Consider the following 25,320-nt stretch of genomic DNA (forward strand, 5'->3'; position numbering starts at 1 on the left):
GGAAAAAACACAAACCTGGCAACCCTGGCTTGAACTATAGGTGATCCATATAGGGTCAAATAGAGCCTGCTTTAACGTCGCTATTTTATTAACTGTTAATGCATTGTTGCACTAACTCGAAAAGCCCTAAGTTCAATACAAGAGACATTTTCTTCACACACAGTATGAGTTGCATTCTGACACGTTTTTCCGCCCCCCTTTGATTGACAGGATATAATCAGCCCCGATCATCGGCATGCCATGTAAACCTTTGATCAACCCCACCTACCTGTAACTTTCTTTTCAATGAATGATATTGAAACAAAGATCAATTCTTCAACCAGATCAATTCTTGTTGATCAATTTGTCATCAAGAAAAAATTGCTCTGCTGACAACTAAAACTGCACTGTGTATGAAATGTTGTATAATTGTTTTTGTTCCTTTTGAATAATTTTTGACAACTACATGTTTATTTCAGAGCTGATGGATGTAAAAATGGAAAGTCAAGAACTTAATGAAGTTGAGAAGAAACATCAGTATTACAGACCTCATAGTTTCAAAACTGGACAAGAATCTTTTAATGGCTCACAGACAGCAAAGAATTTGTCACCAAAAAGAAGATTCAAAAATTCTTTTACCTGCCCTCAATGTGGAAAGAGTTTCACACAAAAAGGTCACCTTAAGGCTCACATAAGAATTCACACTGGAGAGAAGCCGTTTACCTGCCAGCATTGTGGAAAGTGTTTCACACAAAAAGGAAACCTTAAGGATCACATACGAATTCACACTGGAGAGAAGCCATTCACATGCCATCAGTGTGGAATGAACTTCACATATAAAAGAAGCCTTAATGATCACATAGGAATTCACACTGGAGAGAGTCCTTTCACATGCTCTCAGTGTGGAAATAGTTTCACACATAAAGGTGACCTTAAGAGACACAGAAGAATTCACACTGGAGAGAGGCCTTTCAGTTGTCACCTGTGTCAAAAGAGTTTCACTCGTAAAGAACATCTTAAAACTCACACAAGGATTCACACCGAAGAGAACCCTTACATATGCCCACAGTGTGGAAAGAGTTTCAAACATCTAAGTAACATAAGAAGACATATGACAATTCATTCAGAAATTAAATTACACTAATCACAGTCAGAGGTGGGTAGTAACGAAGTACATTTACTTTGTTGCATTTACTTGAGTAAATTTTTTGAAAAATTGTACTTTTAAGAGTAGATATAAATGTTGGTACTTTTACTTTAACTCGACTACATTTCTAAAGAAAAAAAAAGTACTTCGTTACGCCGGGCGACATTCCTCTCGTTACTTTATTTCAGTGCCATACTTATAAATATGTAGTTTATTCCAAGCGCTGTCTCTTTTTTTTCTGAGGCATGAGCGATGCCCCATTCACAAATTAATCATTCTTTTTAGTCGATTCTGTTCAAAAACTTCAGCAGACAAGTTACCACGATACTACTACTACAAAGTATGAAATAACCAGTTTTTTTAATACCTTAATTTATACATTAAATAAGCTACCATTGTTAACAGAGTATGAAATGAACACCCACCAACCCACAATTTGTGGGTATTGCGGTGGACTGGTGTGGTGGAGACCTGTTTGTCTTGAAAAGGAATGCCTTTGCTTAGAAACATTTAACGAGTTTGCACGCGCCTGCAGAAATATACATTTGATTACATTTTGGAGAATAAAGAAGATCCGTCAATGTATATTTGATCGTTGTTTGTGTTCAGATGCTCAGTAGTGGTCATCAGCGCGAGCACATGTGAAGAGTTTTCACTCTTCTCCGTATTCGTGGTTCTCTTTACATGCCTTTGAGCACAAACTCTGCACTCACTTTATTTTGACGTTGTCTAATAATCCAGATGTATCTGTATATGTTATTATAACAAAGCAAAGGATATGCAGGCCTAATGATATTGGGGCTACAAATGAAATGCCAGAAATAATGCTTGTCTCTTCTGTGTTTGTTGCTAAGATATCTAATTATGATAATAATATAATCATTAACATGTAGCTACTTGAGTAGTTTTTTTCATTGGATACTTTTTTACTCTTACTCAAGTAACTATTAAGGTTATGAGTTTTACTTGAATAAATATTTCTATAAGTTTTTGGATACTCAACCCAGCTCTGATCACAGTGTAGTAAAACAACAGACTGTAAAACGTTCCTCACTGCAAAAAGAGCATTATTGTTCTGTTTTTTTTTTTTTTTTGTAAATCCTTTATATTTAAGCACAGAGAACTCATTTGTCACCAGGTATTATTATATGTGGCTAAACTGACGCCATTACAACTTGGGCTACCTTTTCTAGGCTCTATTTTAAAACAATCCAATTTAAACTGTTTGATGCAGTTTGTATATTGTATATTCTTTTATGGTAAATACTAAATAGTGTGTATATTATTTTTAATTTTTATATTGTGCCCAGTATTCTGTGTATTGTGTACACCGATCAGGTGATCTGTTAGTGGGTGGGATATATTAGGCAGCAAGTGAACCTTTTGTCCTCAAAGTTGATGTGTTAGAACAGGAAAAATGGGCAAGTGTAAGGATTTGAGCAAGTTTGTGATGGCTAGACGACTGGGTCAGAGCATCTCCAAAACTGCAGCTCTTGTGGGGTGTTCCCGGTCTGCAGTGGTCACTATCTATCAAAAGTGGTCCAAGGAAGGAACAGTGGTGAACCAACAACAGGGTCATGGGCGGCCAATGCTCATTGATGCACATCTGGAGCGAAGGCTGGCCCGTGTGGTCCGATCCAACAGATGAGCTACTGTAGCTCAAATTGCTCAAGAAGTTTATGCTGGTTCTGATAGTATGGGCCTGCATAGCTGCAGACCAGTCAGGGTGCCCATGCTGACCCCTGTCTACCGCCAAAAGCACCAACAGTGGGCATGTGAGCATCAGAACTGGACCACGGAGCAATGGAAGAAGGTGGCCTGGTCTGATGAATCACGTTTTCTTTTACATCACGTGGATGTCCGGGTGCTTGTGCGTCGCTTACCTAGGGAACACATGGCACCAGGATGCACTATGGGAAGAAGGCAAGCCGGCAGAGGCAGTGTTATGTTTTGGGCAATGTTCTGCTGGGAAACCTTGGGTCCTGCCATCCATGTGGATGTTACTTTGACACATTACCACCTACCTAAGCATTGTTGCAGGCCATGTATACCCTTTCATGGAAACAATATTCCCTGGTGGCTGTGGCCTCTTTCAGCAGGATAATGCACCCTGCCACAAAGCAAAAATGGTTCAGGAATGATTTGAGGAGCACAACGAGTTTGAGGTGTTGACTTGGCCTCCAAATTCCCCAGATCTCCATCCAATCGAGCATCTGTGGGATGTGCTGAAAAAACACGTCCGATCCATGGAGGCCCCAGCTTGCAACTAACAGGACTGCTATCATCTTGGTGCCAGATACCACAGCACACCTTCAGGGGTCTAGTGGAGTCCAAGCCTCGACGGGTCAGGGCTGTTTTTGCAGCAAAAGGGGGACCAACACAGTATTAGGAAGGTGGTCATAATGTTATGCCTAATCGGTGTATATTGTATTCAACATTGCACTGCATGTCACACTCATGATTTTCATTCACCATTGCATTAGTGTATATATATACAATAACTTGATCAGTTTTGACTATAGATCTTTCTGCTGTCTGCTGGTGTAAGAAACATATTTTAAACATACATATTTTGTAATATCCACACTTGCCCCGGTCATACCCTCACTTGCCACATGAAGGAGCATCACCAAATACTGAACTTGTACCTGAACCACATTAGCCCTCATCAGCCACCATATATAAAGACCTGAACCGTCTCTATCCTTGCGAAGTCTTGTATCTTTCAAGTGCATTTCAGAGTGTTACTCTTACCTGTGGATTTACCCATGTACTATCCTGCTGCATTTGTGTTTCCCCTTTATTGCCTTGTGATTTGAATTTATTTGCCTGCTCAGATTGTTCTCTCTGATTTTGAAAGGTTTGTCCCTTCTAATAAACTCTGCACATGGATCCTTGGTCTTCTCTGTCACTATTTTTTATTTTTTTTTTCAATCCATTTTGTTATTTTGACTAGGTAAAAGAATTAAGGGCATCTGTTATGCTTTTGGATAACTGGATTTTTGGATAACAGATTAAGCAGTGAAAAAGAACTCAATTTTGTACTGAGAGGAGGCTTTATGTGCGTGCACTCAATACATGCAATCCTGTGCCGAAATTCAAGTCCTGTAACAACAACAATATTCATCCTGAGCAAATGAAATGAGTGAGTGAGGGGAGGCGGGTTTGTGTGTCAACTCGCTGTCGGAGAGATGAGAGAGTGAGAAAGCACAGCTGGTATCGTTTATCTAGTCTGTGGAAAATTGGTATTGGAAGCGTTTCAGATATTTCAGTATCGATATGTATTGATGTGTTTTTACTACCACAGCTGTCAAGATTAACTAATTTTGAAAAGTGTTGATTATAGCACGGTCTACTCCCGTCACATGAAAGCTTTCATGGATGAGCATTGTAGCCGACGACAGACAGCCTGTCGATCGTGTGACGGCAGTGATCACGTCATTATAGGGCCTAAGCCCTGAAAGGACGAAGGCCCTATTGTTTTCCTTAGGTAATTTTTTTTTCTGAACTTTCGGACACTTTTGGGTCCCTTAACATGCTCAAAAACTCTTGAAACTTTGCACACACGCTGGAATCATCGGCCATCAGGGCCGGGCACAAGTTGTCATGGGGGGGTCGCGGGGGGCTCTGTCACACCCTTTTATATAGTTGTATTTGAGAGGCTCTGTTGCACAAGTGCTTCCATCATTACTAACAGTGCAAACACGGTGTAATACAGATAGAGATTCATAACAGGAGTTTTGGCGAGAGTCCAGAACACAGTTGCTGATCTCGTGCTGTTTGATTGACAGCTTTAACAATTGTAAAGGGAGCGTTCTTTTTGTATAATTTCATCACAATTAAAATAACAGATTATTGTTATGCTACTAAAAGAAACAATGCTAAAAAGAAGATTGTTTAGTCACTGGCTTGAATTACTGATGCATAAACAGCTTTAAACAATTTTGAGACAAAGAAAATCTGACTGAATTTGAATCATTACACATCAGAAATCACTGATCACAGATCAGGTATTAGAATGAGCACTGTTATTGTTGTGGCTGTCAGATACATATCTTGCATTAAAAGACTGTTTGCAAAGCCATGCTTGATTGTGACTGATTTACCAAAAATCCAAGTAATGCTCTGCTGAGACTTTAGTTGAAAATAACCAATTCTTAGCATTTGGATCCTGTGGAAGGTAACGTTATTTTAGTCCAGTCAGTATCCTCACCTCACCCTAATGTGACAGTGGGCGGCACCAAACACGCAACGATGTAGAAGTGCTGATTTTCCTCACAGAGGCGGTCTTTCGCTGCACTATGGCATAAAAAATCAGCACATTCCACAATTAGTCATTCACTGACCTTGGTTTCAATAAAAGCTGTTATTGGACTAACAAGGAAGTTTTCAGTTCTGAAACTTACAGGATATTCTTATAGTATGATGACCTCTTATATGTCAAAAGCTCAAAGAAAATTTAATTTCACAATTCATGACCCCTTTAAAAGACTACAATTGAAAATGTATATTATGTATAAAATTAAACCCTGCTAAAATGGCTAGTAGGAGTGACTGCATTACACGGCACTTCTGAAATCCACCTGCATTTGGCGGCATGAAAAAATACTATAGTAATTTATAGTACATACTATAGTGTTTTTGAACCATACTATAGTAAATTGTAGTATACTGTATATTATAGCATTTACAACACTTTGTTAATGAATGCTACAGCATACTGTAGTATTAACTATAGTGAACTGATAAACTGTAATAAATACTGTAGTATAGGCTACTTTAGTTTTAGTCTGTAGTGTATTTATAATATAGCCTACCCTATAGTTGTAAAAAACTTAGTACAGTATTGGGTAAGTAATTTGTTATTAGCCTACTATAGTTGTTATATTACCACAGCAACTATAGAATTACCACAACAAATTAATTAAAGTATTTTACTATAGTATGGTTCAAAAACACTATAGTATTTACTATAAATTATAGTATTTTTTCAGTATTCCAAGTATTCCAACTCTAGTATTCCAACTCTAAGTGAACACTAAAACGTGCTTTTTCCACCACTGCCATATAATGCAACAAAGATTTAATGCAATAAACATTTTTACAATTTAACTATGGACCAGAGGCTTATTTCAGAAAGCAATTTTTCCCCCTCAAAAACAAGATAATTATTGATTCCCCCTCTACAACAGCCCAGAAGGCGGCGGCATGCACTCGGTAATACGAACCGCCAATAAACCGACGAAGAAGAAGAAGAAGAAGAAGAAGAAGAGCAACAACAGCACGCGCTTCAAAGTTGTTTGTACATCCACCAAAGATGACGAACGTATTTTAAAGTTTAGCTAGCTCAGTATAGGCACTTGAATTAGTGTGCGAGTTTCATTGCGTAGAATCTCCTCATCCTAATGTGGCGAAGATGCGTTTGAAAACAAGCAGGAGTAACTCCATTAAACAACGGAGATCTATGTAGTACATACGTTTGCAATTCAGACATACTGTTATAACGATGGAGTTTATTAAAGAGGAAAGTGAAGACATGAGTTATTCTGAGCCATGCAGAGTGAAAGATGAAGATACTGAGGAACAAAGAGGTTGGTGTCATTCTTGATTGATTGATTGATTCATTCATTAATAACTGCTGAGGAACAATAAGGTAACAAAGTTGGCTGTAGTTATACATACGATAGTACACATTTAAGTTATCATATGGTATCCGGTCCCACTTTATACTACTTGTCTGTAACTACTATGTTCTAACATTTAAATTGATAATTTGATACAGTGCACTTATTCTGTACACATGTTCATTTAAAAAATACCTGCATGTATTTACAGCTGTGATTAATTTCTGTAATTAAATCTATAATTACACTGTTGACTCTTCCCTTACTTAATGCTGTCTTCACGTGCTAGCTGAAGTTTCCTACTTCCCACTTCTTAATTCGTGATTACGACAACAAAGCATTCAAGTGCTTTGTTGTCGGAAAGAACGGGAATCATGGAGGACACAAGGGGCCTGTACCATGAAGCCGGATTAGCAGGCTAGCCAGTTAAGATTCAGATTAGTTTGTGCCAATCCTGGGTTTTAGGTACCATGAAAGTGACTTGGCTTTTAGTGGTGTTCATCACCATAGTAACTTACGCTCCACAGCTAACCTGCTCTAGGGCAGGTTATGTTATGTTATGTTCTGGGTAAGAGATCTCAAACTGAAATTGCACCAATCAGATGTGAGCAAAGTGACACTGACACATCCAACGCAATAAAGTCCCTCCCCCAGTTTCTCTTCCTCCAAATTAAAGGTCACTATATAGTAAAAACAAATATTTAACGATGAAATTGTCTTGCTTTAATGATTTATATAATTATTTTATGATTTATATATGATTTATATAATTATTATATGATCTATATTATTATTAATCCATTTCACACAAGCAATTTTAGTTTAAGTTATTATTAAGCATTTATTTTAAATAAATATTAATATATACAGATCATATGTAAGCTGTAGAATCAACAGATAACTCTTTAAAAATGACTACATAACCTGTTTGAGTCTCTATTGCTATGTATAATCAACTATATAAACACTTGACAATTTTCACTTGCTTTGATAGAGCAAGATAATTTCTTTTATTTGTCCTTTTTCATGGACAAGTTTCTCCTTTAGTGTAAATGCGTTTAAATTCTTCATTGTCTTAAGCAAAAGAGTTTTGAATCGCGTTGACTCTCTCGCGAGAAGTAAATCACAGTTGCTTTCTGTTGCAAGGCATGTGATTGGCTGTTTGCCACTGATGTCACGCATTCATGTGCGCACGCTCCACAAACTCAGGATCAAAGCCTGAGCTGACAGAGAAAGTTGATGATCAGCATCATGGTACCAACAAAGCCGGATTGGAGTGGTTTGGTTTTGTCAACTTGAAACTAATCCTATAACCCTGAGTTTGTTCAACTACCATCATGGTACAGGCCCCAGGTATATTCTTGCCTATTTAACATTATTGGGAAAATCTTTTTAAAACCATAATGTTAAGCGCACATTCATTGACAACCATAAACATTCACACACAGCGCTATCAAGGTAGTCAGCTTGCTGACAATTCTGGAATTTATGTCAAATATACAGGGATATTTTTGCTGTGTATAAATCATACAATACGCTTCAAATGATTATTTATGTAAATATGCACTACTCTAACGACAAGACAGTGCGATGTAGCTCTTGTGGAAAAAACTAATAAAGTCGTCATGACAAGTTGCCAAGTATAGTAAGCCATACTCGGAATTTGTGCTCTGCATTTAACCCATCCAAGTGCACACACACAGCAGTGGGTAGTGAACACACACACGCCGTGAACACACCCAGAGCAGTGGGAAGCCATTTTGCTTCAGCGCCCGGGGAGCAATTGGGGGTTTGGTGCCTTGCTCGAGCACCTCAGTTGTGGAATTGAAGGTGGATGAGAGTGCTGTTCATTTACTCTCCCCTCGAGAATCGAACCGGCGACATTTAGGTTACAAGCCTGACTTTCTAACCATTAGGCCATGACTGCCCCAGATTTCCAGTCACAGCAGCAATCATTCTCCCCTCCACCATGTTTAAAATTTATGGCATGGCCAACTCAAAAACTGTATCAAAATTATTCCTGAGTTTCCCAATAGTAAATACGACTTGATAGGGCATTCATGTCCAGTGTTTACGTAACTAGGAAACTCGTATTTAGATAATACTGATAGCATGTGAAGGCAGCATAAGTCGTCCTGGGCTGCGTTTCCCAAAAGCATCATAAGCCTAAGCATCACTGCCACCAGTTCGTATTTATTCATACACCATGTGAATTACAAACAGACCCCTAACACACACACTCACCCCTTTAGGTCACTAACTACAACAATCTTTCTAACACTGCTGGAGTTGCTTTACACACATAGAATCAACATGACACAAAACCTTATTCAAGCATTCAGAATAATGGTTGCCAATTCAGTTATAATATACAGTTCAGAAAATTGCTTACTTTTAAAACATTTTTATCTGCTTTTGTGGAAAGAGAAGTTTTTGATAATGTCACTGAAAACCAGGGATTGGAGAATGTCACTTTCCAGGTACTATAGTAAAATAAGTAAGATGATTTTGTCTCTCATGCAACATGGTTGAATGAACTGTTCAAAGACTGTTTTTTACGAAAGACAGTTTTGAAGAAGGATGTTCTAGGCATTCGTCACGGGCAAAGTGCAGTTTTTTTCTCTTGAAGCAGGAGCTTTTTTTTTTGTTTGTAAAATCCTTGAATTGGATTTCATCAGGGAAGTCATCTTGCAAATCTGTCTAGTATTTCTCCTGAAGACATATGGCATAAGACTGTAGTTCAATTAAGGTTGAACTGTTTTAAATACGTCTTTAGTAGCTTTCTGGGCATTGAAAGTGTTAATTATCTTGCTGGCAATGCAGGCCTCACTGAGCCATTGGATTTTATCAAAAATATCTTAATTTGTGTTCCGAAGATGAACAAAGGTCTTACGGGTGTGGAACGACATGAGGGAGTGTAATAAATGACAGAATTTTAATTTTTGGGTGAACTAATCCTTTTAGTATTGATTGAGTTATTTTGTTTGCACATGTTGAGGTCGGTGGTAACTTTACCCACTTTTTCACCGTCGGGCCAAACTGTTCTCATTGCTTAACTGTTCCATTAAGTGCTGATCTGGCCCAGCCGATACAGATATGGTTTCATTTTCCATGTGGCTGATAACAGAGCTCTTCGGAATTTAGTACAGATGTGTCAGTCATTGCCTTGTTAATGCAGTAGTTATACCATTCTACCAGCACATTTCAGCACAGCAGAATCATAGCACATCTCACAGAAACACTTACCAGTGCTTCCCACAGGTTTGAAATATACTTGTGGTGGTAACCGGGTGGAAAATCCTCCTATTACCCATGGCACAAAAATGATCTACTACATGTGACAAACAACAAATAATGTGTGACTTTTAAAAATATTTTTATTTATTGAAATTCATTTTGATACAGATTATGCAGTTTTTTTGGGGGATATGCTGTTTTTTTTTTTTTTTTATCCATTTACTGCAAAATTCCTCAACTACACCATTTGCATGCATATGAAATATTACATTTTTTTAAAAAAAAAAAAAAAAAAACACTTTAATGGTAATCAAAATTAAATATGAGTTGTTTCTGGATATTGATCTAGGTTTTAGAAGCAGAATTCTGTCATCTGCTGGTTAGAGAAATCTGTAAGAAATACATTTTTAGTGTAATTACCATATACATCCAGCAGAGGACCCATAGAGATCCATTAAGTTTTCTGGATGTGGCCAACTGCTCTTATTAATGTAATGTGAAATGAACATGATCACGCACACACAAACACACACACGCACGCGCACGTACCAGGTCTTTGTCTGTGAAATATCCACCGCATCTCTGAGGGTCTTTGCAGCACATGTGGGATTGTCAGTGGGAGTAAACAGTTCTCGCGCACACTGAACAAGCAGGTACGAAAAGCGTAGAGCAAGGGGAGACTTTCCAATAGTTAGGGGCCGTTCACATGTCATGCTCAAGTTCGTTATTTTAAATGTAGACACGGGACGAATGCGCTCAAATAGAAATCGAAAGCTCTGCCAAGAAGGATGAACAGCTGATCATACCTGTACAGTGCGGGTTTTTTATTTCTCATCTCCATAAGTAGTAGTATAATCTAGTAGTAGAGCTAATGCAAGGTCTGTAAATCCGTTTATCCTTTGCTGAACCTTCTTCATCTTCATGGAGAACGCGGCTCATGATTGCTTAGCAATGAGCTTATTTGAAAAGAGGAGAAAGTGGCGCGGCTGGCGTTTTCCACGCGTTTTTTTTAGATGCGACGTGAACGGCCTCTAAACCGAACATGGATGGTTTCATTATCTTGGGCGAATAAAAAAGTATAAGAGGATAAAACAATACAAGCAAAAATGTGTCACCAAATATACTTGGGCGGCAGTCCTCGCCCAGGTAAAGTCTATGTGTGGGAAGCACTGATTACTGAATGATTCAGCGTTTTAAACGAATCTGTATAGTCAGAGATTCAGTGACCCTGCATCATAAACAACTGCATCATTCTTGAATGAATCAGCAGTTTGAACAAGGTTCATTATCTAGTTTAGGTGTGTTTGATTAGGGTAGGAGCTAAACTCTATAGGGCAGTGGGCCCCCAGACGCGGGGTTGAAGACCTCTGGTATAAAGTGCTACATAAACATGACCTGACTTGACTGGAGGTCTGAATTGCAGAGCTGGCACATATTTACATTTACATATTCATCTAAACACCACTCTGAGCAGCATTGGTGGCGGCAGGATGTTCGCTAACATTATATCGCTACAAGGTATTTCCAACTTAGTGAAAAATGGAAAAGAACTTTGTTTTGAGAATATCATGGCCTTAAAAGATAACTTGTCCCTATCTTGGAATGAATTTTGACTTTTTGTTTGTTCTCACTTTAGGCTTAATGAAAGTGAAAGAAGAAAGTGAAGAACTGAGTGACCTTGATGACAAGCACCATTACTATCAGAATACTTCTCATTTCAATACTGAAGAAAAACATTTAAATTCCTTACAGACTGACAGGCATTTGAACCAAGAAAAGGCAGAACGAAAAGAAGCCAAAAGGTCATTCACCTGTTCGGAGTGTGGAAGGATTTTCACTCAAAAAAGATTCCTGACGAGGCACTTAAGAGTTCACACTGGAGAGAAGCCTTTCACATGCGTTCAGTGTAGGAAAAGTTTCACACGCAAAGAAAGGCTTCATATGCATATGAGAATTCACAATGGAGAGAAGCCGTTCACATGTCCTCAGTGTGGAAAGTGCTTTAGAGAGAAAAGGATCCTTAAGAATCACATAAGAGTTCACACTGGAGAAAAGCCGTTCACGTGTCTTCAGTGTGGAAAGAGCTTCACACAGAAAGTAAACCTGAACACTCACATGAGAATTCACACTGGAGAGAAGCCGTTTGCATGCCATCATTGTGGAAAGAGTTTCGCTTGCAAAGGAAACCTTACTATGCATGTGCGAATTCACACCGGAGAGAAGCCTTTCAAATGTCAGCAGTGTGGAGTGAGTTTTACAGAGAAGAAAATCCTTAAGAATCACATTAGAATTCACACTGGAGAGAAGCCCTTCACGTGCCTTCAGTGTGGAAAGGCTTGCACGCAGAAAGGTAACCTGAGGATTCATATGAGAGTTCACACTCGAGAGAAGCCTTTCACCTGCCATCAATGTGGAAACAACTTTAAATGTAAAGCAAGTTTTAATTTGCACATGCGAATTCACACTCAGGAGAAACCTTTCACATGCCTTCAGTGTGGAAAAAGGTTTTCGCAGAAATCGCACCTGAAGATTCACATGGTAGTTCACACTGGAGAGAAGCCTTTCACGTGCCAGCAGTGCGGGAAAGGTTTTAAACGTAAAGAAAGTTTTAACGTGCACATGCGGATTCACACTGGAGAGCGGCCTTACGCGTGTGATCAGTGTGGAAAGAGTTTCATACAGGTAGTAAGTCTCAAAACTCATCTGTGCTTTAAATCACCATCAGCCCTGAAAAAAAAACTGAAGGTGAATGCGAATGAGAATCATCAGGAAACGCATAAGAGTGTAAACGCTCATGAGTGCTCAGAGTGTGGTGAAGCCTTCACTAAAGCTCGTGAATTGAGAATGCACCAAAGAAATCACAAAGAACAACCCTACAAGTGCTCAGAATCCCTGAAAACAAATGAGCGAGTGCACACTGCAGAGAAGCCGTACCACTGCCTTTCATGTGGGAAGAGGTTCAGCTCATCCAGAAATCTACAGACTCATAGAAAAATACTCTGCTCACTAGGCAAAGAAGTGGAAACTGGGTAAATGGTATGACATTTGAAATAACCCCCCAAACACTCAAAAATGAGGGGCAGTATGTAGATTATTGGTTCATAAACCTAGGTATGATATTGCAAAATGCTACTGTTTTCTACACTCAAATATTTAGGCACAATTTTAAGATTTATGTATTTGAATTGCATATAGGATTTCCAGCCAATTTGATGGGGGATTTTGATCTAATTGACTTGAGGAATTTTAAAGCTCACATAGGTCAGGGAGACCTGTCTGTAGTCTCTAATAGTAGTCTCTTTGATTCATATTTTACTAAGAATAATAAGAAGAATATTGTTCAAACTTCTAATTGTGCAAAAATCTTTCATTTTTTTTCTACTATTTTGGGAAAAAGACCGTTAGCTTTTACTTGAGGAAGAGTTGTGTGTGTGTGTGTGTGTGTGTTCTGTCTCTTTCTCTGTTCTTTATAGGATTTGGACTGGCGGCAGCAAGGTGAGAGACGAAACAACTGTGTAGGGGTAGAAAAGCTCATATGAGAGGATAGAACTATGAATATGCTATTGCGTGACATTCTGAACTGAAAGACTCTTTTACAAATTGACAATTGATGTACAGACATGAAGGCCATGTTGGAGATTTTCCAAGTTTATCTTTGTGTTAACCAATCAGAATCCTGTGCGCACTTTCCTAAATCACTGATACCTGGCTACTACAAGTATAGAGCAGGGGTGCCCAACCCTGTTCCTGGAGATCTACCTTCCTGCAGAGTTCAGCTAAACACACCTGTCTGTAATTATCAAGTGCTCCTGAAGATCTTAATTAGCTGATTCATGTGTGTTTTATCAGGGTTGGAGCTAAACTATGCAGGTAGATAGATCTCCAGGAACAGGGTTGGGCACCTCTGGTATGGGTATGCACGTAACATCACCGTTGGTTTTGCCCATTGAGTGGCAGCGTTGGTTTTCAGCGTGAATGCCGGCGAAAAACAAACTAAACACATTCAAAAAGGGAAAGAGCTTTGCGTTAGACTGTACAAATAGATTTGACAAGAAATCAGAGGTATATTTTTACAGACTGCCAAAAACTAAAGAAAAGAAAAGAAAAGTAAATTGATCTCTGCAATTCACAGAAACAACTGGACTCTAGGCAGCAAAACATTGATTTGTAGTTATCAGTTTGTTAATATGTTGAATTTTGGGGTAAAATCATACCCTATATATGGTATTGTTATATATTGTAGTGACAACTCATCAATTAAATATTTACCATGTTCTGCACAATTGGGTGTTTTTAAATAAACACTGAAAAAAACTAGGACTGGATGACATATAAAGATGATATAAGTGATCACCCAGATTTAGACCTACCCATATTGTATTTTTTAGAAAGTGTTCACAGGCAAATTTGCTTTTATGTATTTCCCCGGCATCAAAATCAGGCACATAAATGTCTGGAAACACGATTCCTGGCTGCATGTCAATATCCATGGATCTTTTGTAAGTTGTAACAAGAACACTATCAAGTCCAACCTTAATTTTAATCGTTTGTTTTACTCATGTTTTACTCAGGTTTTCGCAGTTTCCCCTATTAAATCCTGTCATGCGGCAGGCTCTTTAGCCACTCAGTCCAACTGAGGGGGCTTGTTCTGGCGAGAAAGTGAAGTCAATGCATACCCTCTATTGCTGTATTCAATTGTAAAGCAGAAGTGGCCTACAAACTCCTTGATGAATGCGAAAACTGACTCCTGCTCTTGAAATAGCAAACAACTTTCTTTTAAGTAAAACATTATTTGATTGATGGAAACCTCGATTTGTGGTCTTCATTTATCTACTGGTCTGCGGGTCTTAACTGTACTAATCCCTACAATATATTATCAACTAATTAATTTCCAAGACAACTGACTGAGCAAAAGGGACTAATAACATTAAGTGGTATGGCATCTTATACACAGAAGCCATTGGCACGTGCTGCTGTGCTTAGTGGCACATCAGGTTTTTATTGGCATGTGCCACTTCAGCTTCATACTCGTTGTAAAGCTTGGATGTGTAAGGGTATTTATTAGTATAACTCCGATTGTGTTCATCAGAAAGAAGAAAATCATATACACACCTAGGATGGCTTGAGGGTTTTTTACATTTTCACATAGGATGGCTTAAATAGGTTTTATTACATCCCAGAGTTGTTTATATACATTGTATAAATTTATATATATATATATATATATATATGTATAAATTATATATATAATTTTTACAATGTATTTAAATACTTATTATAATATAGTTGTTTGATAACCAGCATGTGCCATCTCAAATTGACACATATCAGATATTTCATATAATTGTAAACTAGCACGAGAGAAAATGACACAAACCATTATAAAGTGACTGTCACCAACCATTCAGAAGTGTGCTGGACCTTGGCTCTTCACAATGCACATAGATGCAAACTCCTCACCTTTCAGTGAAAATTTACCTTTTTGAGATCAAAATAAATCAAAGTACTAAGAGAGCAATTTGAAAGCATATGGGCCGTCTGCTCTCTAATCACTCTCAAAAAGCTCACTACAAAAAGGAGCAGGTGTAATAAGCCATTGCTTGTTCCACTTCTCACAATTTCAAAATTCTTTCATTAAATATTTTACAGACATATTAAACATCTCAAGCAACAGAAAATTAAAAAATATATATATATTTCAACTAAATTTAAAGAAAATTGCCTTCCATTAGGCCTAAGCAGACCTAATATAATTTTTGTATATATATATATATATGTATACACACACTTTATATATAGGCTACTTTCGGAGATTCGATGTAAAAAATATATATGTAGCCTATAGCCTATTACAGTGTAGTCTAACGCGTCCAAGTGCATTTATAACCTAATTTAATAAATAAAAATGTCATTTAAAAGTAGCTAGCTAAACGTAGTGATAAATGTCTGTTGCGATGTTTAATATGAAAATAAGCGTAATTTGGTTTAAATACATAGCTAGTAGCCTATAATATAAACAAATTAGGCCTACGTTTATTTTCATGAACTGTGATAAATGCGATAAATGAAGTGTAGGCTACAGGCAAAAATAATAATAATCTCTTTCTGTATTTTCCTCTCTAATAAAAGTCACGCAGACCTTTTTGTGCAAATATTACCTGTAGGCCAGTTTTCCCAATCTTTTTTACGCCAAGGCCCCCCTCCTCTCCGAATCAATACTGCAAGGCCCACCTGCTCACCTGCGAATATATTGAACTGTGTTCATGCAGAATTACGACGTTATAGCGATCAGTGAGTGGAGAGCGCACATGTGCGGTTTGTTTGCGCATAATAACGGGCTCGCGCATGCCTTATGTATGTCACTGTAATCGTCTTTACCTTAATTACAGTCGTCATCCATCAGAACCTTTTTAGCGACACTGGTTTTCTTTTTCCAACTGAGAGAGTTAGTTTGCGTTTTGAGCCACCGTTCAGTCTGTATTTCACAGCAGCCGATGAGAAACGGCCTGGGCTGATTCGAAACAATCGCAGAATACGTACGCCTTATTTTAAATGTATTTTTAATCCATTGAATTTATCTTTTTTTAATGTATCGCATTAATAATTAAATTAATGAATTATATTAATATATTTAAATTAATTTTAAGTTATCTCGCGGCCTCCCTGGAGGATCACTGAGGACCCCTAGTGGGCCGCGGCCCACAGGTTTAAAACCACTGCTGTAGGCTATTTGGAAAACAGTGTGAACGACAATAAGAGAGTTAAAAGCATGGATTATGAAACATGCAATAAACTGATAGGTTTATAAGATAAACGACTTACAATAAAGTAATATTTAATCTATATCGGAGCAATATATGTTTGTATTTTCAGAATGTTTTATATTTTTACAGTAAATGATTGTGTGCACCTTAAAGAGTAAAATCATTATTGCATGACTTTCAAGCAAGTTGTCATGACTATGACGAAACACGTACTATATAAAGCATCATTAACCAAGATTAATAAATGCTGAATGAATGAAATTTGGTAATAATGAAGAAGAAATCACCAAGCTGTTCTAGCATGTGTGAAACCCAAAATAACGCGAGAGATGATTTGAATCACGTGAGTTGGACGATTGATCACATGATCCAGTGACAACAAACGCGCACACTGGGAGGAGTTTACGCCAAAATCACATTAATCTAACGAAAGGCCATAAAAGAGTTTTATTTTACGAGGTTTTCTTTGTGGATCCTTAGTTTGTTTTTTTTTATGCAATGAACATTGTTTTCAATGGCATTGGAATAAATTATCACGTAAAAACTGATGGCCCAGTAACAACTATCGTAAGTAGCTTACGGACCTGCGCTGATGTTACAGCTGATGTTACTGCTACTGACACTATTGAAACAATACTTTCCATATAACCAGCAGAGCTCTGACATTATTCTGAGTAAATCAACGTATGATATCGCTGCTGGAAATGCCAGCAGTAAGTAAATGGGTAATTCAGTAACAATATGTCCGTATCGGCCGAGCTCCAAGGGTCCTAGACTTAATTTTGATATCAATAAACTCACAATATTCAATATACAGTGTTCACAAACTGACCAAGTGCACAGTAACTCTCAAACAAACCAATAACTTAAATTGTATAAAAAGAGCAAGTCACTGAAGAAGATACACGTACGAGTTAAACCAGTAAGTTGTTAACAATATAAAATAAGACTCGGCTCACACAAAATGTCAAAATGACATTGTGATGATTTCAGATGAGATGTTTGAACGTAGAATTTTAAATATGAAACTTGATTTAAGAAATGTTGCTTGAGAAAATGTCTTAATATACCGATTTTGTTTTATTACCAACATTATACTTAATGTTTTTGTTTTGTGTAAATATTTTGTCATTTCATTTTGTGAAGTATGCTATTAACTGTGAGGGAAAAAAAAAAAAAATGTGGAAAATATAAATGTAAATGCATAAAGACTGATAGTCTCTATCGAAATAAAAACAGGTTATGTGAATAACGGTATGCTTGCCTTGTGTAAATTCATTTACTTTTTTGTGTTTTCCTTAGGCCTGGCACCTTTAGTGCAATTCACCGGTAAATTCTGAGTAGATTTATCATCCTACAAGTGAAGAAGTGTGTCCAATCAACCAGGAAAAACTAGGTGTAACAACTGAGATCTTCATAGCATAAGACTGTTAAGTTGCTGTTTATTAAAGAGGAGACTGAAGACATGAGCGACCCAGAACCATCGCAAATAAAAAATGAAGATAACAATGAGGAAGAAAAAGGTTTGTGTCCAATCTTGATTCATTTGTTGGCTGCTGAAGAATGCAGTCACCAGATAAATTATGTAGTGACACGAAAGAAAATCATGCACGTAAAATGAAAATTGCATTAAAACTGATAAACGTTATCATAAGCGAGTTGATCGAATTGCGTTTTGACAATATAATTTATTCATTTTAGCAGAAGAAACAGAGCAAAGTCAAGAACTGAATGAAGTGGCGTGTAACCGTGAATCGGACCATCAGTATCAGAAATCTCAGCATTTCACAGCTGGAGAAAAATCATTCAGTTCATCACAGAACATTGACAAAGAAAGAACTAAGAGAACAGAAGCCAGGCCATTCACATGCCTTCAGTGCGGGAAGACTTTTAAACGGGCCACGGATGTCAAAGGTCACCTGCGGTATCACTCTGGCGAAAGGCCATTTACATGTGATCAGTGCGGTAAGAAATTTATTTTGGCGTCACACTTAAAAACGCACCTGTCAATTCATTCAAACGAGAAGCCTTTCTTGTGTTCTATCTGTGGTAAGAGTTTTTCGCGCCTCTGCACTTTCAAAGATCATGAGAATATACACACCGGTGTGAGAGATCACGTGTGCTCTGAGTGCGGCAGCGCCTTCATTACAGCCAATGCCTTGAAAATGCACCAGCGAGTTCATACCGGAGAAAAACCATACAAATGTTCACATTGCGGAAGGAGTTTCAGTCATTCGGGAGCCCTGAAGAGACATGAGCGAGTACACACTGGAGAGAGGCCGTATCACTGCCCTCTCTGTGGGAGGAAATTCACCCAATCCAGCAATCTGCTGACTCACGTGAAAAGGCATTGTCCAAAGTCACGGTGATCAAGGTGCAAATGAGGACGAACTGTAAATAGAGTGAAATTCAGAAAGAAATACAAGAATCACAGACAGAAAAACTCCAGATATGCCATTAGACATCGAGAATGAACCTACAGTAGCCAATGTGGTCACATTGTTTTTATATTTCTGATTACATGTTCTTGATTATTTCTGATTAAACTCGTGAAGGAATTAATATGAGTATGCCTGATTAATTAAACCTAAAATTTTGATAGATGTTATTGATAGTCAACAGAAACATCGATGGGTCTCTGCATGATCAATGACACTTTTACTAGCATAACATAAAACACATTTTTTTTAATCATTTACAACAGCATGTCACACCACAGGACAGTCAAGTCACCTTAATGTATAGTGCTTTATACAATACGTATTGTTTCAAAGAGGCTGAGAGGCAGTGATAAACAAGAAAATAATGATTCAATAGTTATGTTTCCATCCACCTATTTTTATGCGCATATCACAGAAAAAAAACTGGATACGCATAAATTTTACAAATGTGCATAAGAAACGTATGCGCTCAATTGAGGATGATTTTTTTTTTATCGATATGAATAAACTACGATGGAATTTACTGAATAAATCTCTCGATGCGCAACAAAAATCTCACTTGATTTTGCCTCAACAGAGGATGTGATTGGAAAACTGGACTAACCAGTGGATCATTGCACAGCATCTCAAATGTTAAATTCTGAAATGCCTGAGCCAAAGTCTGTCATCAGAATCATTTGGTATAATGACTTCCCAGAAGTGTCTCACATGATTGCGTTCACAAACACCAGCGTCCAGAGCAAGATAACATGAAAGTGTTTATAGCTTTTCATCTGTGCACTCTGAGACGCAAGCAGAGGTGCATTTACTTGAGTACTGTACTCAAGTACACTTTTTGAGTATCTGTACTTTACTTGAGTTTTATTTTTTCTGGAAACTTGTGACTTTATCTTAACTACATTTGAAAGACAAATATTGTACTTTTCACTCCACTACATTTCTATCAAGATCCTCGAGTCGAATGTCGTTTGTAGCTTTGAGAATCAGTGGATAATCTTTTTTCTTTAAAATGTGACAGCCTATAAATAATCATTCTTGTAGGGTCACATGTTGTGAAGTTCAATAGGCTTGTTTGACTTGAAGCAGCGCTGCACAGTTCAATCGGTGTATGATATCAAAGTACCGCAAGAGTGATCAGAGAGCAGACTGCTCTGTATGCCTTTAAAATCACTCTCGCGATACTTTGACGTCATACACCGTCATTGCAGCGCTGCTTCAAGTCGAACAAGCCTAATGATTTCCCAGCATTTTTTTAAAAAACACTGATGATAAGTTGATGGCAAAATGGAAGAAGATGATTAAATGGAGTTAAATAAGTTAATATCTTGTAACTTTTATAGTTTTTTTTTTTTTTTGTTACCCTGCGTAATTACTAGTTATGTGTAGAGCTGCACAATTAATCATAAAAGATGGCTATCTTGATTCAAACACCCACACAATCTCTTTCCTAAATTATAACAATTCGCCTGTCTATTAAACCTTTGACCAAAATCATACCAGAACATTCATATCTACGTGGGTGCTGCCGCTGAGCCAGAGAGCAGAGATTTGAACATGTAAACTCACATGTAGTCATTTTATAGCTTTATATATTGATTCTAAAACATTTATATTACATATTATCTTTATATATTTATATACATTTAAACTAAATGCATAATAAAACTGTCATTAATTACTTACCCTCATGTCGTTTCACACCCATAAGACCTTCGTTCATCTTCGGAACACAAATTAAAATATTTTTCATAAAATCCGATGGCTCAGTGAGGCCTGCATTGCCAGGAAGACAATTAAAACTTTCAATGCCCAGAAAGCTACTAAAGATGTATTTAAAACCGTTCATGTGCCAAAATCACGCCCCCCAGTGGTGAACCATTGAAATTTCGAAACACTTATGATGTAACAAAGCCTTGTTTACTGAAATCACGTGACTTTGATACACACTCCAAACCACTGATTCAAAACAAAAAATTCGTAAAGCTTTATGAAGCAGTGTTTTGAAATCGCCCATCACTAGATATTGTTGAATAAAGTCGTTATAAAGTATTCTCGTCGCTTCATAACATTAAGGTTGACCCACTGTAGTCACATGAACTGTTTTAAATACGTCTTTAGTAGCTTTCTGGGCATTGAAAATGTTAATTATCTTGCTGGCAATTCAGGCCTCACTGAGCCATTGGATTTTATGAAAAATATCTTAATTTGTGTTTCGAAGATGAATGAAGGTCTTACTGGTGTGGAACGACATGAGGGTAAGTAATTAATAACAGAATTTTCATTTTTGGGTGAACTAACCCTTTAAGGGTATAATAATTACATAAATAATATATAAATAATATAACATAAGTATAATAAATAATCATTGCTGAAAGCCAGACCATTTTGTATTTAAAAATCTTTTACTATGTAGTGACCTTTAACTTGGAGCAAGAGAAACTGGGTTCTACCAAAAAGACTCAAGTATGAATGAATTTTATTTTGTAAAATTGCAGACAAAATAAATAAATAAATAAACCCTCGACAAGCTCTGTCTCAAAATTCTTTGGCGTAGGCCCCGTCCTTCGTCCAGGTCTTGAAGTTAACTGGTAGGTCCTGCCTGATGATGAAGGCAGGGGCGGAGCCTACCCTGGACAAGTGGACAGGAACCAACCTGGTGGTGGTAGATAGGATGCAGGGGAACTTCGCTACGACACCTATGGCAGCAAAATAGGATGGTAAATTCAGTCTTTTTATATTCGATGTTGAGCTGTGATTGGCTACACAAGATTATGAATTAACGACGCGGCATTAGAGTCTTTCTAGTAGAACTTACACATACGCTTTCATGGAGTGACTTTATTGTGTCAGAGATGTGTAACTTTGCTCACAGCTGATTGGTCCAGTTTCGGTTTGAGATCTCTTAACCAGAACAAAACCTTGATGGTATAGGTCCCGGGTCCCCCGACTGAGCCTGGTTTCTCCCAAGGTTTTTATATCCATTTGTCACCTGATAGAGTTTGGGTTTTTTGCCACTGTCACCTCTGCTTAGTTGGGGACACTTAATTTTCAACAATTTTATTGTTCTGACTGCACTGACACTATTCGATGAGAAATGAACTGAGCTGGACGACGTCATCTTTTCTGCAAAGCTGCTTTATAGATGTAATTGAAATCATTCCAACACGCCAGCATTTGGTGGGAGACCAGTTTTACACACACACACACACACACACACACACACACACACACACACACACACACACACACACACACACACACACACACACACACACACACACACACACACACACACACACAAATACACACACAAAAAAGCCTTTGTGCCTGACTGACAGTTCTTCCGGGGAAAAATCTTGAGTGTCCAGTGTCAACGCAAAGCTGCTTCCCTCTTTCTCCTTTGTGCAGGTGACTTGGGCAGAACTCCTTCTGCTGGATCTCCTCAAAGATCTCATGCTGGAGTATCTTCAGCTGCTCCAGACTGCTCCTCACCTCCTGCAGTACATCTGTGTGTCTGTAAAAAGGTGTGATGTCCCGCTGAGAGAAGGCTGGAATCCATGCAGGCTCAACATTTTCAGTGGGTTTTGTATTTCTTCTTAAATAATCTATCTGGTGGTGTTGTTGTAAGGCTTTTAGGTTTGACTGGAGTGCTTAGAGTCACTCAGCTTTATACTTCATGTTCACCAGCACCAGCCAGTTCATGAACTGTCCAGGTAGTTCCAGATTTGTCCACTGGTGGGCAGTGTAGAGACAGGTGATGACTTTCTCATCACATTCTCATTCTGGAACATGCACTGCCTCAACAGGCATTTTAAATTTAAATTATAATTTATTTATATTTATTGATATGTATTTATTTTTATTTAATAATTAGTGTAAGAGCCACAAGTTATTTATTTCTTTATATAGACGGAGATTTAATCACTTTGAATGGAAACAGTATAATATTGAATTATTACTTTGTAATTTAGGCTGAAGTGATATCATTTCCTTCAATGGCCTTTAGTTTTTTTAAATATAAGATTGGAACAATACAGTTTTTTGATGTTTTCTGATGTTTTTTGGTTCATAACAATTTTCCAACCTCAGTATGGCAACCAATTGAATGTTTTGCAAAATTGAATGTTTTGTTCCAAACTAGTTTTGGACTAGTAAAACTCCACTGTTGTGACTGTGAACTCAATTTCCTGTGATTTCAATTCAAATTCCATATTAACATTCCATATGGTAAAATCAATTCAAATTTACAATTATGGATTAGTAAAAGCATATATTCACATACAGTACAATCGTGGTCAGAATTATTGGCACCCTAGGTAAATATGATCAAAGAAGGCTGTGAAAATAAATCTGCATTGTTTATCCTTCTGATATTTCATTAAAAAACACACAAAAATCTAACCTTTCATCGAAGTAAAATTGAATGTGGGGGTGGGGTGGGTGATCACATTATGAAATAAATGTTTTTCTCTAATACACATTGGCCACAATTATTGGCACCCCTACAAATTCTTAGGAATAAAATATCTCTAAGGTATATTCCACTTCATATTTACTTTTTTAGCACACCAGGGTAACTAGGAACATGAAACTATCCAGCCATGACTTCCTGTTTCACAGGAATATAAATTTGAGGAAACACAAAGGCCAAATTCCCTAATTCATCCATCACAATAAGTAAAACCTCAGAATATAGTTCTGATGTGCAGCAAAAGATTGTTGAGCTTGACAAAATAGAAAGTCGCTGTAAGAAAATAGCTAAAGCTTTGAAATTTCCCATTTCCACCATCAGGGCAATAATTAAGAAGTTCCAGTCAACAGGAAATGTTATGAATCTGCCTGGAAGAGGACGTGTGTCTATATTGTCTTAATGCAAGGCAAGGAGGATAGTTGACCCAAAACATCATCAGATGTTCACAAAAGTCCTAAGAGTAGACAACGAGAACCCAATCAAACAAATGAGACAAAAATATACACTTTGTTGTTATTTACTGAGAAAAAATATCCAGTATTACAAATCTGTAAGCGGCAAAAGTATGTGAACTCTTGCTTTCAGAATCTGGTACATTTCTGGTAACTGCTGATCTGTCCTGGACTAGGACTTTTAGGAATTTTAGTCCATTCCTCAGTACAGAACAGCTTTAACTCTGGGATGTTGGTGGGTTTCCTTACATGAACTGCTTGCTTCAAGTCCTTCCACAACATTTCAGTTGGATTGAGGTCTGGACTTTGACTTGGCCATTCCAAAACATTAACTTTGTTCTCTTTAACCATTCTTTGGTAGAATGACTTGTGTGCTTGGGCTTGTTGTCTTGCTGCGTGACCACTTTCTCTTGAGCTTCAGTTCACGGACAGATGTCCTGACATTTTTCTTTAGAATTCACTGGTATAATTCAGAATTCATTGTTCCATCAATGATGGCAATTCATCCTGGCCCAGATGCAGCAAAACAGGCCCAAACCATACCACCACCATGTTTCACAGAGGGGATAAGGTTCTTATGCTGGAATGCAGTGTTTTTCTTTCTCCAAACATAATGCTTCTCACTTAATTTGAAGGTGAACATGTTCTTAAATGTTTTCAATCAATGGGTTGACAATCAGGTGTCAGTTTGTGCTGTTTTATTTAAAGAACAGGGATCTAGAAAAGTCTGAAGTGTCATGGCACAGACAAAGGAGATTTCAGAGTTGTTGTTGCTCATCAGACTGGAAAAGGTTATAAACCATCTCTAGAGTTTGGAATCCACAAATCCACAGTCAGACAGATTGTGTACAAATGGAGGAAATTCATTTGTCGACCAACAAAGATCACTCCAAAAGCAAAACATGAGACAGTCTGTGAGGTCACAAAGGATCCCAGGGTAACGTCTAAGTAACTAAAGGTCTCTTTCACGTTGGCTGATAATGTTCATGAGTCCACCATCAGGAGAACGCTGAACAACCATGGTGTGCATGGCAAAGTTGCATGGAGAAAGCCACTGCTTTCCAAAAAGAACATTGCTGCCTGTCTGCATTTTGCTAAAGATCACGCGGACAAGCAGATGGCTATAGGAAAATGGAAATGTTTTGTTTTATTGGAAATGTTTTGTGGACGGATGAGACAAAAATAGAAATCTTTGGTTTAACTGC

At 37.7% G+C, this 25,320-nt stretch overlaps 1 protein-coding gene across 3 annotated transcripts; it reads left to right on the forward strand.

Annotated features, from left to right (window-relative positions):
* Nucleotides 1–6,362: 6,362 nt before the first annotated feature.
* LOC127502956 (gastrula zinc finger protein XlCGF57.1-like) lies at nucleotides 6,363–19,313 on the forward strand. Of its 3 annotated transcripts, XM_051876471.1 has the most exons (5): nucleotides 6,363–6,717; nucleotides 11,624–17,318; nucleotides 18,054–18,274; nucleotides 18,453–18,716; nucleotides 18,834–19,313. In XM_051876471.1, exons 1-2 carry the CDS (start codon nucleotides 6,633–6,635, stop codon nucleotides 13,018–13,020), a joined length of 1,482 nt encoding a protein of 493 aa, XP_051732431.1. In that variant the 5' UTR covers nucleotides 6,363–6,632; the 3' UTR covers nucleotides 13,021–17,318; nucleotides 18,054–18,274; nucleotides 18,453–18,716; nucleotides 18,834–19,313. The 3 variants fall into 3 exon arrangements, with proteins under 3 accessions (XP_051732431.1, XP_051732415.1, XP_051732425.1); XM_051876455.1 differs by having other exon boundaries at nucleotides 18,453–19,313; XM_051876465.1 differs by having other exon boundaries at nucleotides 18,456–19,313.
* The last annotated feature ends 6,007 nt before the right edge of the window (nucleotides 19,314–25,320 follow it).

This window comes from Ctenopharyngodon idella, chromosome 2 (assembly GCF_019924925.1).
Source record: "Ctenopharyngodon idella isolate HZGC_01 chromosome 2, HZGC01, whole genome shotgun sequence".
In the NCBI taxonomy this organism is placed as follows: domain Eukaryota; kingdom Metazoa; phylum Chordata; class Actinopteri; order Cypriniformes; family Xenocyprididae; genus Ctenopharyngodon; species Ctenopharyngodon idella.